The 19,147-nt window shown below is 33.4% G+C and overlaps 1 protein-coding gene across 1 annotated transcript in view; it reads right to left on the reverse strand.

Annotated features, from left to right (window-relative positions):
• The window catches only part of cmpy (crimpy), a 429,354-nt gene that overhangs the window by 200,129 nt on the left and 210,078 nt on the right, over nucleotides 1–19,147 (reverse strand). Inside the window, exon 3 of the mRNA XM_089639813.1 lies at nucleotides 2,563–2,922. Coding sequence (XP_089495939.1) covers nucleotides 2,563–2,792 — 230 coding nt within the window. The 5' untranslated portion in view covers nucleotides 2,793–2,922. The remainder of the gene's footprint in view (nucleotides 1–2,562; nucleotides 2,923–19,147) is intronic.

A 19,147-nucleotide genomic window follows, 5' to 3' on the forward strand; every position in this document is an offset into this window, starting at 1 on the left:
AATTTGAGCATATTCATATAATTTAACAGAATGTTGTAGTTAAACATAATTGTTGGAGTGCATATTTTAAAATTCATAAAAGGTGAGAATTTGTTTTGTATTCTTTCAACAGCTTGTACATGTATATTATAATATGGGTTCCAGACAGGAGAATTGTACTCAAGTTGATTTATAACATAGACAAAATATAACAATTTATTACACTTTATATTATTAACATTTCTGGTTAGCCTAGTTATAAATCCCAACATTTTTCAGCCCTTATTAGAGATTTCTGTTATGTGGTTAATAAATGAAAGCTTTGATTGAAAAGTGATGCCTAAGTCTTCAATTTGTGTTAACACTAGAAAGACCGGGTACTGCTCCATACCTATAAAGACCACAACGGTCATTTTGACCGCTGATAACATGCGAGTTTATTATTATTGTAATTGTGTAATATTTGTCATAATATTAAATAACTAAAACAATAATTATGTTTTGAAATGATTTACTTTAATCAATTAGGTGCACATTTAGTACAAACCGTTGTTTTTTTATAATTTCCGAGGCACTTTCCGCAAACAGATTTCTTACAATTATCACATGTGTCAGATGTTTTATTTTGTTTACATTTTTTATTAATTCGGCACTGTCGTCTTTTAGAAGTTTTATTTTCCGGTTCCCTTTTCTGTCAATTCTTCAGGAGCAAACACAAATGGACCAGCTCTGGTATTTGTATATGCTGACCTTAGTTCTCCAACAAGCTGTAGGTATAGTAAAATTGTGACGAGATAATAATTTTTTTGCTACCTTTTATAAATTATCCATGCATTTATAGCGGCTAGATCAAGTATGTTGTAGAAAACGTGAACAGGCCACCTTCTACTTCCAGCTCTTACGGAATTTTTTCGATGCATTTGGTCGATTATATCGAAACCATATTTTGTAGAATTGTAAAATTCAATCGTTTCGGGAATTTTCTTTGTTCCGTCGACAAATTGAACATCTGGATGTACTGTACTCAATATCATTACATTTTTCTACGGTTTTCCTTGATAAACAGTTAGTGTAGTACCATTGTTAGCTTTCAAAATAAATGATTCATAACGTGGAGTACAAATGGTTTTGCAAACTGCTGGTATTTCTCTCCTGGCCCTTTTCATCGTTCCGATAATAATTTGTTCAGCTCGTAATTTTTCTGCCAGCTTCATCGAAGTAAAAAAATTGTCAGTTGTGATGTTTCGTCCCTTTTTGAGATACGGTTGTAATAGTTTCATTATTATTACATATTCTGGTAATGAATTGAAATCTCCAAACTGAATATCTCCGATTTCCGGAAGTTCTGTTACTCTTGCAGAAAAACATCCTCCAAGTTGTGTATATCTCTTCCACGGCTGCCTCTAATTCTAACCCCTCGACCACGAAGATTTGAAATCGGATTTCTAAGAAAAGATGTCGATGTCATCTGAAGATCTTCATCTAATTCTGTAGCTTCTGATGAAGAAATATTGGGCTCAAAAAAAAAACGGTGTCATAAATTTTACTGGCACAACATTCTTCATCTGACTGATCCTCTGCAATGATTTGAAGTCTTGCTAGTTCTTCCATTATATCCGACTCGGTAAGATTTCTATGAGTTCTTATATCGATATGATATTATGTTCCAAAGTTTCAATAAAACTAAAGCAAAAATAATTAGAACACAATCTACAAAAATAAAACGAAATTTTTGATGACTTGAAATACTTACGCACAGAATATGCGGTATAATACTAACAACTTGCACCCACAGTGCAGATCTAGTAAGAATTATACCGAAAGAAATAGAGAGGGAAATTAGTAGTAACATGTATAAGTTGGAATGGGTATATTTAAACTTGGATAAAGAAGATCCTAAACAAACTCAGCTTAAAATGGCCCTAACGGTCACATTGACCGCGGCGGTCTTTGTAGGTATAAATCATTATATTTCAATAAATAAATAAGGTACGTACATGTTTTTTTTCACCATGGTCGTTAAATCATAAATCATGAAAAGTAAAAAAAAATCAGATCATTACCATAAATATTAAGCAAAATATCGTCATATTACATCGAGAAACGGTCAAAATGACCGCTTCGGTCTTTCTAGTGTTAATGTCTCAAGAGCATTGTTATCAATGTTGTAATCTAAAATCACTGGATTTTTTATTAGATAAAATCTAACTATTTGACATTTTGAGATATTTAAGTAAAGTCTACTTTTAATTACACCAAATTAATACTATGTTTATATTTTCTTGAAGAATTTTGCAATGGTAAATATTTTGAATAGTTCTATAAATTTTGAGGTCATCAACAAAAAGTAAGACATATACATCATGAAATATTTTTGCAAGATCATTTATAAACAAGATAAATAAGATTGGGCCAAGGTTTGAACCCTATGGAACTCCACTTACTGTCAAAAATTTATTCTTAATAACTCATCATTAACTCTTCACGTTGAATTACCGATACAAAAAAAATTTACTTCATCGAGCCGGATTTCACAAAGCATTTCAAATTCATAAGTCGAGAGAATGAAAAAAATATTCTTACCTGCAAGGGTCCCAGACTATAACTCCCAGCCCCGGGCAACCACTTGGCTCCAGAGCCTCGCACTCCCTCGGATTGCACACACAGTCCCAGCCCTGCGCTAGCGGGGGTAGGCAGAGAACCAGTAGCACCACAAACAGCAACAGCGCCAGTCTTCTCAGGAACCCCCCACTACCACTTCCGCCCAACCAAAACATGCTGAACTTGGAAAAACGACTAAGGTACACCTTCATAATCACATGAAAGGAAATTAAATCACTGTGTTAGATATTGAAAATCACTAGTTTTAATAAAACTCTTGGGAATCAAGTTATGGAGCACAAATTATTCAATGATTTTTTTTTATGAAAACCGAATCAGCACCTGAAACAAAGAAATGGTTCTTAGCTTTTGATTAGATTTATTTTTACATTAACCCCACACATCCCATATTTTAGGATGCTGGGTAGAGGGTATTTTTTAAGGAAAGAAAGGAGAGAAAGTTCTGGGAAGATAAAGGGTATGAGGTTTGGGTAAGAATCTGCGGATCAATGTGTCCAGGGGTGACGGAAATATGAATGTAGGTTCAAGTCGATGGGCCGAGAGACCCGTTGGAACTACCAAACCAGCCTCTCCCGATCTGGCACGCTACGCAGTTGATGGGCAGGTGCATCCTGAACAAACCCGGGCACCCCTGCTAAATCACCAAACGTAGCGAACCACATAGATAACATTTGTATGCCTATTATTGTAATTGACGAGATTTTTTCAGTGAGACTTGAAAGTTTGAAAATAAATTATTTAATTCCATAATCGGCATAAAATGTAAAGTGATATCTTTCTTACTAATTACTTACACATAAGAAATTTGTTTTCTAAATATCGGTAAATTATATTCTTCACATTTTCATGTTTGATATTTAAATTTTATTTTTTTATAAATTTCAACGTTTATTTTAAATACAAAAAATTTAAAGATAATTTCATCTAAAATGGTATTTCTTTTTACAACAACTTTAAAAATAAGAAATATGTTCATTTTAGAAACCTTCATTTTATTCACAATTTTATACTTTGGAACTGAAAATATTTCAAAACCTGAAGGTTACCATTCAAAGGGTATAGAATATAATTTTTGTTGATTCTTGGAAATGAAAATAATATGAACACGATCTCTGCGATAAGTTCACCAATTATTATATAATATTCTTCCTCGAAGTTAATTTCTACTCGTCTATTTGATTCTGACTAAACTAATATTGAGAAAAAAGCTATCTGGTATAGAATTATTATTCCCTTTTTATTTGTACTACAGAACTCCAACAGAAAATAAAATATTATTGATACTTCATGGAACTGAACGATCTTTCTGAAGAGAGGACGGACTGCTACACAACTCGGTCCTGGCACACACTCCTTGCCTCATTCACATTCATATGTATATACTCTTCTATTATCCTGAATCTTGTATAAGTTCAAGTATCTGATTCACTGTCACTGACGTGCCATATCTTTCTCGGTCGTCCCAGACTTTTTCGACTATTCACATTTCCGTATTATATTAAACTCCTTTCTCTAACTTTTGCTTTACACGCCCAATCCATCTCAATCCATCCCATTCTTAATCTTAATAATATCTTATCTTTAAATTATTTTACATTATAATTTTGTTTATTCATCTTTATTGAACAATTATTTATTATTTATTTTTCGGAATAACTTTATTGAGTAAAACCTCAAATTGTAATATTTAAATATTGAAGACAATATTAGTGATTTTTAAACGAAAATCTGTAACAGAAAAATCAGAAAAGGATACGGTCACATCTAGGACTCGAACCCAGGACCCTTGTCTTTCCGGGACACTGCTCTACCAACTGAGCTAATGGGACCCTATCCCCCTCGGTCACTTTTAACTGTATCATACTTCGAATAGGAGCTACCAATATTGTCTTCATTTTTTCACCGCACATTTTTTACTGGTTACCAGTTTCAGATTTTCGTTTAGAAATCACTAATATTGTCTTCAATATTTAAATTATTTTTTTATTTATTTAAATGGTTCTCTGTTTTGAGGCCATAGAGAAGAAGATTATAAATGTGATTACCCTCATGGCCTGAGCTTCTTTTACCATTTTCAGTCTACAGAATAAGTGTACAATTTATTATGTTGTCTTTTATAGTGTTCATGTGCTTTCGACGTTTTTTTATAAATCTGTAAGTCCATTTCGTGTGTATGAGTCAATTTCAAGTACATAAGACCATTCGTGTGTATAAGTAAATTTCTTGTGTATAAGACACAGACATATGAATATAAAGACTAGAAATTAAAGGTGAGGGGTAAAATCAACTGTTTAAGAACGAAGGGGATAAAGCTGACTGTGATTCGTCAATAAATCAATCTGACAGTATATAGGCATCTCGCATTATAATATCACCATTTAGTTCTTAAAAGTAAAATCTGCTTTTTAATGAATAGACATTTTTACATGGGAGCGCAAATTACTCGCCACGTTATGAACAAATTTGCGAAGTCCAAATTCGGCAAAAAAAAATTTCTTCTTTTTTCTGAGTCGAATATTTTGTTTACGTATTTAGTTAAGACACTTTTATAAGTGTTCATAATTTAGTTCCCAGTAACCAACGATGCGTACAGATATATCTCGATGCGATAGTATATGTTTCTACAAACTGATCCATATTATACGATGTAATTACGCTTAAAATAATGCTTACATATGGAATGTAATACGACGATTGGGTTTATTCTCTTTTTCACATCTATTTTTACAAGTTTTCATAGCTAAGCCACCATTTTGGCGTGTTATTTCGTAAAATGCCTCGACCATAGCTCGACGCTAGTTCGAACAAGAATGATGACGTCACATTCTCAAGATTCACGGGAAGCCATACGCGAGCCCAGCCGGCTCCAATGGAACCGGTATGGGGAGTGGGGAATAATACGCTTTTAATCACTTAGGGCAGGTCTACTAATATTCATATGTCTATGGTATAAGACCATTTTGTGTGTATATGTCCATGTAGTATGTACAAGTCGATTTCGTGTGTATAAATCCATTTCTGTGTATGTGCCCACATTGTATTTATATTGCGGCATATTATTAGTGATAAAATTAGGGCAGCTTTGAGCTATCTGAAGCGCAAAAGTCTTTGTATTAGATAGGAAAATAAACCATTCTATTGTAAAATTTATTAAAATCTTTGTCGCAAAGGTTGCTATTGGAGACAAACAAATTTCATTTTGACTTTCAAAGTAACTTTACAATTAAATATTTTGTGTACCGTTTTTTGTGAATGTAATAAAGATTGTGCTTTGTCGTTACCGTAATTGTTTTCGTTTTGCCAGAGTAAGCCTTTTTGATAACACGCTCAAAAGAGATGTCAAATGAATCCGCCTTCAGATTTTCCTATTGTGTATTCGTAAATATCTGAAAATTAATTCACTGATTAATACAGAAATTTTACTAGGTTACGTTATTTTATTACGTAATGTAATTAGCTATTTTTTTAGTATTGAAATGTTATATGCTGGAAAAAATCGTCACGAAGCAGCGCTTTTAATTTATTCATTTCTTAGAGACAGAAACAAGAAATATTTGAGAAATATGCTCATATTTCAAAAATAGTTCAAAATTAATACAAAATTTCTTAGAATGGGTGGGTTCATAGAATTTGAACAATTAATCAAATTTCAACGTTTATTTTCGGGTTCTGCGAAAGTCCTATCCAAGTTCTGTTATTATATCATTATATTTCAGTTACTTGACAGAACTGAAATAATAACAGAACTAAAATTAACTTTAAAATTTGAAGAAATGTTGAAAAATTCTCTGAAACAATCCGTCCTTTGACTAATGCGTCCGTAGCATTCATATTAGATTATACACAATGTCATAAAAAGCATGATGATAATTAAACTAAATATTATAAATTATGTTTACACATTATTACTTAAATGTTAATAACAATACAATTTTCTTTGGTCAATTCTAAGATTCACAAAAATGGTTGGATTAAATTGCGAAAAAAAACAACTATTATAAAACATTACCTAACCTAACCTTAAATATTTGTATGCTAACATAACATGTAAACGATTGTATTTAGAACTCTCAAAACAACCATTTCGAAAATACTGGACCTAAGATTAAAATGTTTTCCCATATGTTAGTTTTTTGAAATGTTCACGGTGTAACTAGTGGTACAAGCAAGAATTTACTTCATTTAGAGAACCCAAAAAAATAATATTTCTTCAAATTTGACCTAAGAATTCCGCTTTCGGACTCGATTTACTGAAAACAAAATCTCAAATTTAAAAAGAACTACTTAAATGTAATGCAGATTCACCAGTTTCCCGCTTACATCATTAATTTTCAGACTAAATATAGGTTTATATTAATATCTATTATATTATGGTACGTGTGACATTTTTTTTTTCTTTGAATAACTTTCTTGAGTGATTTTGAAGGTTCCACATATTATTCCTCATTGGTTATAGCCATCAAAGTCATATTTAATCACCGAAGAAGATAATACTAATAAATATTAAAAAAAAAACATTAAACTGAACAAGACACAGAAAATAAATAATCAGAGTATAAACGTAATGATCGAGTGGTAACTGCGATTACCCGATAAGACAGAGATCGTGGGTTCGATTCCCAGTTGCGACCGTTAGTTACATTATATGATTTAAGATTTTCACGGCCAAAAGTATTTTTGTTATTTGTTTTTGGGGTATTATGCCGTGTTGCGCTAACTCCTTCTTTAGCCAACGTTTCGGATAGCATTGCAGTGTCCATCATCAGGGCAGATGTGTTATTATTTGAGTTAGCGCAACACGGCATAATACCCCGAAAACAAATAACAAAAAAAAAGTTAGTTACATTGTTTTATTTTCTGTGGCTTTTTCCATTTCATGCTTCGTTTAGACTTTTTATCTTCTTAAATTAAAAGAGAACACCCAGGAATTGATAATTACTTCTTTGGGAAACTTGAGTACATTTCAGCTATTTGCAAATGCGTAATCTAAGCATCTACATGGAGAAAAATGACTAATTGAATATTGCTAATTTATTAAGAATCTCTTCAAATTTATTGCAATCCGGTTAGCAACAATATTTTTTTATTTATTTTTTTTTTATTTTTTTCTTTTTTTTTCTCTTAGGTTTGTCAACAGTGATTCATATCAAAGCTCTCGAAACACAATTACATTAATTAAACTTGGTTGATACTATCACTAATTACCGACAAACACAACATTGATGAACACAACACTGTAAGTAAAGAATAATGTACATGTATGCACCTACATGCATACATGTATACACACATACATACACTTACATATACATTTCATAACAGCAACAGTAATTATTTTTGAGATCAACACGATAGGTAGCTTTAAGTCTTGTTTACGTTTGATTTGAAGGTGGCCAATGATGACATTGACAAATCAATGGGATGACTTTTATATGTCTCGTTAAAATAACGGCACATTCTCGGTAAAGGTGAGTCATACCCCAGCTTAGGTTTATATTTATTAATATGTAACGGAATATAATGTATAAGTCGGGAACCAATTCTAGGAACGTTGAACATAATTTGATAGAGTAAAAATATTGCAGGCACTTAACGAATGTATTGATAGGTTTCCTAATAAACGTTTAGATCACGATGCGGAACACGTGTTCGTAAAAATTCTAAGCGTGCGTATAAACAGGACCAAATTTCTGCAAGCCGAGCAACGAATTACGAGAAAGTAACAAAGCATTATCAATATACATAATATGACGGAATGCAACAATTCGCAATCCGTCAAAGTACATTATCAAGTCAAATTCAGTTGCATGAGCACGTGTTCCGGTGTATTAGGAATTTTCTGACCTGCAATCTCGTCGTTAAATGGATTACCAATAGTGTGAGAGTTTTTTAATAAATTACCAATACACATTTCATCCATGTGAGGTTTCAACCTTGCACAGGTTATTGCTAATTCAGTATTAACACATTGTTTATTATAAAAGCACTGCGGAACGATTAATTCATTTTTATTTCAAAATGCTTTTATATTTCGTCTTATTTACGATTCATCCTTTCTGGTTAGGTTAGGTTAGGTAGTAAGAGCATTATTAATTTATATAAATATTTAGGAAACAATTTGTATGCATTAAAAGATAAATATTAGCCTTAACGTTACGTAGTGGACCTTACCTTAAAAGCAAAAATGATATTATTATTTATATAATTTAAGGTGGTTAACAACCAGTGGTATGCGAGAGACGATGGATAACTTCTGCAAAAACTTGACAACTAATTTTATTTTGGAATAACTTAATGAGTAAAACCCATAGACTAAATTAGACTAGACACGGCATATTCATTTAAAAATAACCACAACACAATTTTGGTTTGGTTCACGTGCACATTTATAAAAAGGCCCGCGCACTGTGTCGCAATGCGAAATGGGCACTATGTATTGCGTTTTACCTTTTGTTGGTCTAGAGCAGTGATACTCAACCTTTTTCTTCTGCGGGCCACATTCATATGTTTGTAAAGCTACGCGGGCCGCAACACTATACTGGTCAGAGTTGCCAACGGTGTGAGCTTGATTCCCCCTTTTATTATTCGAAATTTCGAAATCCATAGGGGGGGGGGGGTTGTTAGAGAATTTCTGTAAAACAATAATTCCCCACAAAAAAATTCAAAATGAGTGCTCCCCACAAAATATTTGAAATCCATGGAGGGGGGGTTAGAGAATTTCTGTAAAACATAATAATTCCCCACAAAAAAAATCAAAATAGCTACGGAATTCCATTTTCGAAAATTTCCGGCCGCAAAAAATATTATATCAAATAGATATATAAAGATAAGTTCAAGAGGTTTTTGTTATGTTTAGTAGCCTAAATGGCGATATATCGCCTTCGTTGGTAGTAACACTGGTAACCATTTAACTTTGGAACTGTCAAAAATTTATGTGTTGCCACGAGTAAAATTATTTGTGCGCATATTTGTCTGTCAAATCTTTGTTTTTTAGAGATAGATCTAGCGTGTGCAGTTATGGTGTGGAGTAGCAACACTCTTATACCATATTATATTATATAGATAGTACCTATATTATACATATACTTTCTTCTTCGGGTTTCAATGTCTGTACGTCAAAGTCGCAATTAATCTCAAATTAACGTGATATAGAATGCCAAATTTTGTAAATCATGTTCCTGATATTAAATGTATTGAGGGCCGCACAGAATAGCTCGGCGGGCCGCAGGTTGAGTATGACTGGTCTAGAGTAAGCTATTTTGCTTCTCAGCTATGCTGGGCAGGTTCATTTTTTCAAATATTTATTCAAATATTTACATTTGAATTATGTCCATATTACAACACCCCTGACAACAAATTCTCCGTGGTTTCGCTTACGAGTTTGAACGCTTGTACAAGTAGTTTAAACAGAGTTGGGTTGTTAAGTTCATCTCCATATTTGTGACGAACGCTACGTGGGGTTATTTTTAAAATGAATTTAACTTGACAGGGCTAATCTAGTATAATACATCAATGGTAAAACCTCAAAATGTAATAAGACAATACTAATGATTCTCAAACAAAAATTTGAAAAAGATAAATCAGAAAAATATACGGTCGCATTTAGGAATTGAACCCTGGACTTCAGTGATCAAATGTTACAATTTGAGGTTTACTCATTCAGTTATTCAAAAAATAAAGATATTCATCCCACACTTGTAGAAAAGTGAATACGTGTCGCACATTCAAGACACTATCTAGACTGCATTTAGTTCGGGAAAAAATTTGCGTTCATATATGAAGACAATCAAAATTTTCGTTAAGAAAATGAAGACAATGTTGGCAGTTTTTAGTGAAAATACGATAGGTACAGTGAAATATGACCGAAGGAAATAGGATCGGATTAGCTCAGTGGTAGAACAGCGCCCCGGCAAGTTTTTTCTGGGTTCAATTCCTACATGCGACCGCATCGTTTTTTGATTTATCTGTATTATTTTTTTTTCAGATTCGCTAAACTTGTCTTTTGATTAAACTAGAAAACTATCAAGCATAACAGTTTGTCCGTTTGTACTATTTTTAATTATTTGGTTGTAAGATTAGATGTCACATGCGTAGTGTCTGTTCACTGTGTCGTCCTGCCACTGAGTGATCTGTTGTAATTTTTTTTTCTGTTATATGCGTCGTTTATGAAAAATAGAAAGAAAAAGGTTACAAAGGTTACAATCTTAAGTGTGCCATGACAGAGGAAATATTTTGGTGACGGAAGTTTTATTTATTTATGATTATTTAAAGTTATTTATTAAAAGGTTTGATACCGCTGGTATAATCACGATACTTTTCAGAATAATCCCATAATTTCCTTTGCTTCTTTTCAGCCCATAATATGAAAGTAACTAACAATTTAGTATAAAGTAAAGAAAAGATTATATGAAATTTCCGGAAAACTTTTTTGTTTGCTATATTTCTTTTTCCAGCTTCATACGCATACTTCTATTGAAATTTTTATATAAATGCTGACAATTTGGTTACGAATTTTTATGACTTAGGAGAAAGTTAAATTTTGAAGAGAGGTTTACGAATAGAATTTACATACCTAAATGTGAAGCAAAATTAATTTATTCCTTTTTTTCTGCAGTAATCTCATTCGCAATTCATAACAAAATCAAAGGATCACATACGCATAGGTACGATAAAAAACATTAAACATCGTACGATCATAATTATTACTATGCAATAAATAATCTTACTACTTCGATGTAACCTATTTTTTTAAATTTGTTAAAACTTGTTTTCTTACTTTGATAATCTAAACAAAATCATGTTATTGAAATAATCTGAACTGCAATCAAGCTATTTTGATAATCTTACAAAAATTGCATCATTTTATTTTTTGTAAATTATCTTATCAATAATCACGCTATTTTGAAAATATTACAAACATAATGTTACTTGGAGAAAATCTAGTCAATAATAACGTTATTTTTTTAATCTTACAAACATCATGTTATTGAGATTAAGATAATCTAATCAATAATAACGCAAATGTAATAATATTATAAAAACCGTTTTATGTAGATTAAGATAATCTTATCAATATTACCTCAACTTTGATAATCTTACAAACAACATGTTCTTTAGATTAAGATAATCTAATCAATAATAGAGCAACTTTCATAATCTTACAAAATTTATATTATTTAGATTAAGATAATGTAATCATTAATGACGCAAATTTAATAATCTTACAAAAATCATGTAATATAGATAAAGATAATTTATTCAATAACTGCGCATATTTTGATAATCTTACAAAAATCATGTTATTAAGATTAATTTGGATAAGCCAACCAATAATTGCGCTATTCTGAAAATCCAATCGTATTAATTTATTTTAAGGATGAAACCAATTATCATGTTATTAATATTGCCTATCCAATAATCACATTATGTATTTTGCTAATCCAACCAAAACACATATTATTTTTACAGTCTTACTTACACAAAATCATGTCAAAAGATAATTCAACAAACTTATTTTTTTAAAGAATGACAAACATTTCCGGGTTACAAATAACCATGACCCAAACACGGTGCTAACTCAGAAACTGATAGATCAAATAATTATCAATAAAACATTTTTGATATTTTCCAAGCAACTTTGAAAAACGTTTTATTCCTATAACGTCTATTATTATTATTCTTAGTTTTACAACAGACCTCACCTTACTTTAATATGCACTGAGGCCGAGAATAACAAAGAAGTTTCAGTATTTCCTGAAAATCATGCATAAATGAAAAGTTGCTTATCATCCACGGCGAAACAATTGACTTTCCGAACTGCATTGCCCGGGGGTGGGAGGGAACAATACATATTTGCACTAAGGGCTGCTACTACCCTTATTGTGTCGGACTAAAACGAAACAAACAAGGGACACGTTAGTTTTCTAAATGATTTATAAGGCTTTTCAATCATGTGAACCAACTACAATAGAGATGAATATTAATGAATTATGGGATTAAAGTAAATTTTCTCTTTTTTACATAAAAAATTTCAAAACGCTGTAGAAAAAATCGATGTGATTTAAAATTTTTAGTTACAGTTTTTTTGCTAATTATTTACATTTTAGCAAGAAGTCAAACCAATGATAGTTTTCTTAATTTACAGATATCTAATAAATCTTTTATTAACCAGTCTAAAACTCCCTTACCGGGACTCTCCTACACCACTGAGCTAATCCAACCCTATCTCCTTAATCTGTCATATTTAACTGTACCACACCTCGACTAAGAACTTCCGACACCATCTTCATTTACATACTAAATTTATTAATTATTTATGACTAAATATGTAAATGAATGTATTCATCCCAGACACTATTTAGATTGCAATTAAATACGGATATAATCTGACAATCAGGTCAAAAAATTTGCGATTTCTATGAAAGTGTGAAACAGAAAATGATTTAGTTTCACATTTTTTGTTTCAGAGTTGTTCATATTATCTTCTAAATATTCCATTTGAGGTTTTACTCAATAAGTGTTATTCCACTAAAAAAATGTTTAGCAAAAGGTGTTTATGTTGCCTACAGCCGGTGAAACAACTCTCTACCAGATAAAGAGCTAAAAACTGATTTTAATTGATTACTATACCCGCATGATTTCAATTTGGTAGGCGGAGAACCATTTATTGAATATCCAACACCTCTGCCATAGGTCACTCCAAGTGCTTACCTACGTTTGGTGATTTAGCAGGGGTTTCCGGGTTCCTCGGGTGAGGTGTGTTCAAAATGTACCTACCCACCAGCTGCGTGGTGTGCCAGATCGATAGAGGCTGGTTTAGGGAGACCCTTTGGCCTCTCCAACTGGTATCTCGACTCATCGCCTTGAGCCGCAGTGGAAGGGATAAATTCATTCATCCGTCATTCCTGGACACGCTGATCCTAGATTCTTATCAACCCTTCATAGCCTTGTCCTTACCAGAATTTTCTCTCCTTCCTTTCCTTAAAAAGATCCTCACACAGCATCCCCAAAGATGAAATGAGCCTCGAAGGAAATGGCTTACTTAAGGACCTCCTGTGTAGGGTGAAAGTAAAAAAAAAATCATTTTTTCTTATTTTTTGGGATGCAATGTTTAGGTGTGAACTTTTACAATTTTCTCTTCTTCCGGATTCTTGGCATATTTATACAATTTACTTGAAGAACTAAACTTTTCTTGAAAAATATTTATATAATTCCCTAATTTTACACATTTCCTTTCCCGTCTCTTTCTCTTTCCCATTTTTTTCACCTTCACAAGAAACCCCAATCGGATTCCGATTCCGCTATATTTTGAAAACAAATATTTGCCATATTTTATCTTTTAAATTTTGTGGTAACACAAAATAATTATGCCCTATTTGAAGAACTTTTAAAACGTTAATTTTGAAGGCGTTACAGATTTTAACATTTGTATTTTTTAATTAAAAAATAAAATTCTAACATATCTGGACCAGATATTTTTTTATACTATCGCTATTTAGTTCGGTTAAATATTTTGGCCTCGAGTCCAAATTAAAGTTTTGTATGAAAAAGGCCGCCAGCCGTCCTCTTAGGATTATTTTCAAATAAGCAACACATTCTTCAAAAGAAAATAAAACCCAACATGTGACAAGAATATCTTTTACCGCCAGCTTTTTTCTTTGGGAATCATAATACAATATCAATAAGGATAATACATTAAGTTTTATATTTTTTGTATTTCAGTTTCTTTCGGCCAATGTCCACTGTCCTGTGGCTAGTACTTCATCGAATATGTAAAGTTATTGGAAACATTCGCGTGTTACATAATGCATGTATTGAACCATGTGAATTATTCAACGGAGGAAACAGGATGGCTCGGGTTTATTGAGGATAAAGCTTATAAAACACCATCCAGTCTCTGAGTTAAAGAATTGTTCAGCGGCGGACTGGAGTACCCGATGTGTCGCGTGTTTATGGGCACACTGACTTTCGGACATATACAGGATTTTCCAATAAGAGGTGTTATTTTGATATTCAATCGTAAAAGATTAATGGTTTCGTTGCTTGTGAGGCACGTAGCGCCGTCTCGTTGAAAACAAACGTTGTCTAGATCAATACCATCCAATTCCGGCCATAAAAAATCATTAATCATCTCTCGATAGCGATATATTCACCGTAACTGTTGCTGCAGCCTCATTTTGGAAAAAGTAAGGTCCAATGACTCCGCCGGACCATAAACCGCACCAAACAGTCACACGTTGAAAATAGAGAGGCTTTTCAACAATAATTCTTGGGTTTTACAAGCCCCAGATACGACAATTTTGCTTGTTGACGAAGCCACCGAGGTGGAAATGGGCCTCATCACTCAAGATGATTTGCATTTGATTCACTCAAGTGAATTTTAATAATTTCAATGCGTTGTTGAAGCGTGTATCGTTCCATTTTTATTAATAACGTAGTTTCTACTTGTCAAATGTCAAAAAATGATAGCTTCAAAAGTAACATCTACTGAAATAGCGGACTATTCAAAATAACACCTTTTATTGGAAAACCCTGTATATGTGGAAAACATGGAATGAGGACAGATTTTCGAGAGCGCCTATATACATATAGAAATGCTTTTTTTGTTTGTCCCGTACGCCTTCCTATACCATTCATCCGATTGCGATGAAAATTTCAAAGTTTGTTCTTTTTAGTGGCAAGAGTGTTTAGTGAGTGGTTTAAATAGTAGAATGTTGTAGACGCTCGTGGAAAACTTAATACGAGACAATACCCTAAACTAAAGCCAGAATCGTAACGACGTAAGTGAAGTAGCCGTGCACAAAAATATCCGACGCGCAACCCCTGTGTATTTTACAGACTTGTGGTTGAACTTTCCCTATCAAATATCTAAAATAAACTGGGAATCTTAACGACATAAGGAAGTAGTAATGTAAAAACAATATTCGGTCGACTTTGCCCTAGCAGGACTAGAAAATCGATCTTTCCGTGGGGTTTATTCTAATTATTTATGATGAAGGTTTTAATAAAATTTCAAATGTTTCTAGAGAGATCCCTCGGGAATTTACTAATTCAGCATCTAGAAAAACAAAAAATGTATTATTTTGTTGAATCTCCTTGGCCAAGAAAATACTATGGCCTCTAACAGTTCAAGGCAAGACTCTCCCCGCGAAGGCCCAAATCCAATTTCTATAAAACACACAAGGCCACTGTAAAGCAACGGCTTAAATTGTAAGCCCCTAGCAAATAATAGCAAAGGAGCATTGGACAATTTGAGAGAAAGCTTTTAAGATGCATAGTGTCTGGGGTTTAGTGTATATCTACGAACTGTTCTCGAATCAATCAAATATTTGAAGAATTATAAATAACTACTATAGTTTAGAATTTGAGTCGAAGTTGTTGGTAGGACATGTAGCAAGATTGTAAAATATTTGATTTCTAAAGAGGGTTCTTGATATTATAAGCCTGCAAGAGGGAGAGATGTTAGAACTCCTACAAATAAAGGTTGCTTGTTGGTGTGGAGGCTTTTGGCATTATGATCTTTAGGAATATTGTAAGAGGTCTAGGACCACCGCAAACGTCCAAGACATTATTAAATTTGTAATTAGCACCCCGGGTGTTTTAGCATATTTTGATAAACTGCAGTCAAGATCTTAGTTTGTAGTATCGATTTTCTTAGTTATCGATGTGGACATGCTGGTATATTTGTATGTAGCTCTGTAGCTTGTATAAGGCATAAATGGAGCTAAACCAAGTAATGTACCATTTGTATCTGGTCGCATATTGTCGTTAGCTGTTCGTTTTCCGTTTTGCAATAATTCCTATCTTCCCGCATTAAATATGAAATTATCTCTCACGTTCCCAAGCAAATGACAAAAGTTTACCACGTAGCATTTCGTTCAATATAGTGCGGAGTGTAATGCTGAATGGGATACAGCTAAACGATGATGAAAAAATACAATAATTATACTAATCATTGGTATTTTTTCGGTTGGTTGCACCCAAGATCAATTGTTGAGCATCTGTTGAGCTCGGTTGACGGAATATTATCATTAGACTTTAATAGCTTCGAAAAGCGTACTTGATTGGGAAAGGGAAGCAGAAGACTCTCATAGATGAGATTTGTAATCTAACCTAACCTAAAGAGAGCTTTTTGAATTGATAAGAGCTGCAAAGAATCGGCAAAACTGATCATATTTGAGGGAGGCCTATTTCTAAGGCTTGAAACAACGATCCTTACGAATAAAGAAGACATTTCGTAGTACCATGTTAATCATGCCATTTAACGTAAAAAAATAAGTTTTAAATCACAGTAATCCTGTGCACAGGAGACCTTATCTCAAAATAAAATGTACGGAACTTTCCATCGAGCAGCTCAACGCGTTGCGTGGGCGTCATATGGACCGAATCATTAAAGCGAACAACTACATGCAGAAAAATGAGTATCGCTAATTTATTAAAAATCTCTTTGAATTATAGTTAATCGGGTTAAAAACGGGACTGCAAGCCGTTTCCTGGTCAATTCTTAGTAAATTCCTAATATATCGGAACACGTGTTCATGAATCTCTATTTGCCTTGGTAATATATAATGAATATATGCAAAAATATTAGGATATTTATGAACATGTTTCAATTCGCATTTTACTAAAAGTTTATCAGGAAACCTATCAATTCATTCGTTAAGGGCCCGCAGTCCTGTTTTAAGCAGATAAACAAATAATTTGAAGTGATTCTTTATAAATTAGCAATACTCATTTTCTCTGTTTATTATAAAAGTTTAGATTTATTTCAGTCGACTCTACATTTCATGAAAAGTTCATTACCGAATCTTAATTAAAATTTAACTTATATAATTTCACATATGATGAGCACAGTATTCTATAATTCTTATATTCTAAGAACATATAATAAATTTATTCCGCTGTTCTTCCAATATGGTGGTGCTGAAATAGACTTCATAACCGATTTTGATTCGATTTATACGATTATACAATATCTTCGATTGAATCATCGATCAATCTGAGAGGTGGTTTTGAGTACAGCCGCGCCGCCCGGAAACAATTATTGGATATTGGTCACCCCAAGTGGTTACCTACATTTGGTGATTAAGCAAGAGTGCCCGGGTTCATTGGATAAGGTGTGTTCGCTTTGGCTGCGTGGCGTGCCAGATCGAGAGAGGCTGGTTTGAGAGACCCGTTGACCTCTCCAAGTGTTCTTTCGACCCATCGCCTTGCATCGAGTGGGAGAGATATATTCATCTATCGATTTCTATACAACTCTCATTCCTTTTAATTTCCCAGAACTTCCTTTCATTAAAAAAGACCCTACACAAAGCATCCCAAAAGATGACATATAATAATTTCCCTCAGGGCCACTTGTGTGGGGTTGATATTTAAAAAAAATTAATTCGTAATAATCCATACAGAAATTTGAAGGACGCGTGGCGGTTAAGATATATTTTTCCTAAGGAAATTCAAAGTAAGTCTATTTACACAGTGGGAAATGCTACATTTTGTAAGTGTAAATATTACGTGTCGTACTTGAGCACGTCCCGTTTGACCGTGAACTTTAGACAGCCTCCAACGTAAAATTTGACAACATAAAATCCAAATAAATTATGTGACAGCGCGAAACTGTAGTGGAACAAAACCACACAATCTAAATTCTACATGTAAACACACTGGGGGAATAGACAACTCATGCCAGCCGTATTCCTAGGAAAAACAAACTGGCATTGACTTAAAAAAAACCTGAAGGCTACACAAAGAATTCTTTAGTGAAGGCTTTAAACCTAAGTCAAGCCGGAACTAAGATATGGGCTACCCGGGACACGCTTCTTAAAATCATATTGGAATTTAGGTAGAATGTTGGATTTGGATAGTGCATTAAAAAATGAACAACTTGTATTCAAACGTTTTTTTTATTCTAAATTTTAAGGCGAATATGGGTATTGCAACTCCGGGAACCATTCATTGGATAATCCACAGCTCTGCCATCGGTCACTGCAAGTGGTTCGCTACGTTTGGTGACTTATCAGAGATGCCTGGGTTCATGGGGAGGGGGTGATGTTTTTCTAGGACTTGGCGGAAGATGCGTCTGCTCACTTATTTTGTGTGGCGGGCCGGATTTGGAGAGGCTGGTTGAGAGAGATATTTCTACTTCTCCAGCAGGACTCTTCGCCTTGCACAGTGGGAGGGATGAATTCAAACATACATCGCTCCTAAACACATCGACCCCCCGATTCTTACCCACCCGTTATACCCTTTTCCTTCCCAGAATATCTCTCCTTCCTTTCCCTAAAAAGATCTCCCACACACCTTTCCCAAATATGACATATTAATTGATTTCATTTTTTCCTCTTGAGTTTGTGAGCGCATTCAATTAAATTGCACACACATTTTTGACAGGGGATTCATTACACTTAATGACAGTGGATATAAAAAATCAAATCAAATCAGAGCGCAAACGAGAAATTTATTCGTAACGGCCATTCACAGATGTAGTTGACGTCGATTTTAACTAATTGTAACTACACTTCGTTGTATTCGTTGTAGAAATCTGTATAAA

The sequence above is a fragment of the Hesperophylax consimilis genome, chromosome 14, assembly GCF_061612785.1.
Source record: "Hesperophylax consimilis isolate HC1 chromosome 14, BYU_Hcon_1.0, whole genome shotgun sequence".
Classification (NCBI taxonomy): Eukaryota; Metazoa; Arthropoda; class Insecta; order Trichoptera; family Limnephilidae; genus Hesperophylax; species Hesperophylax consimilis.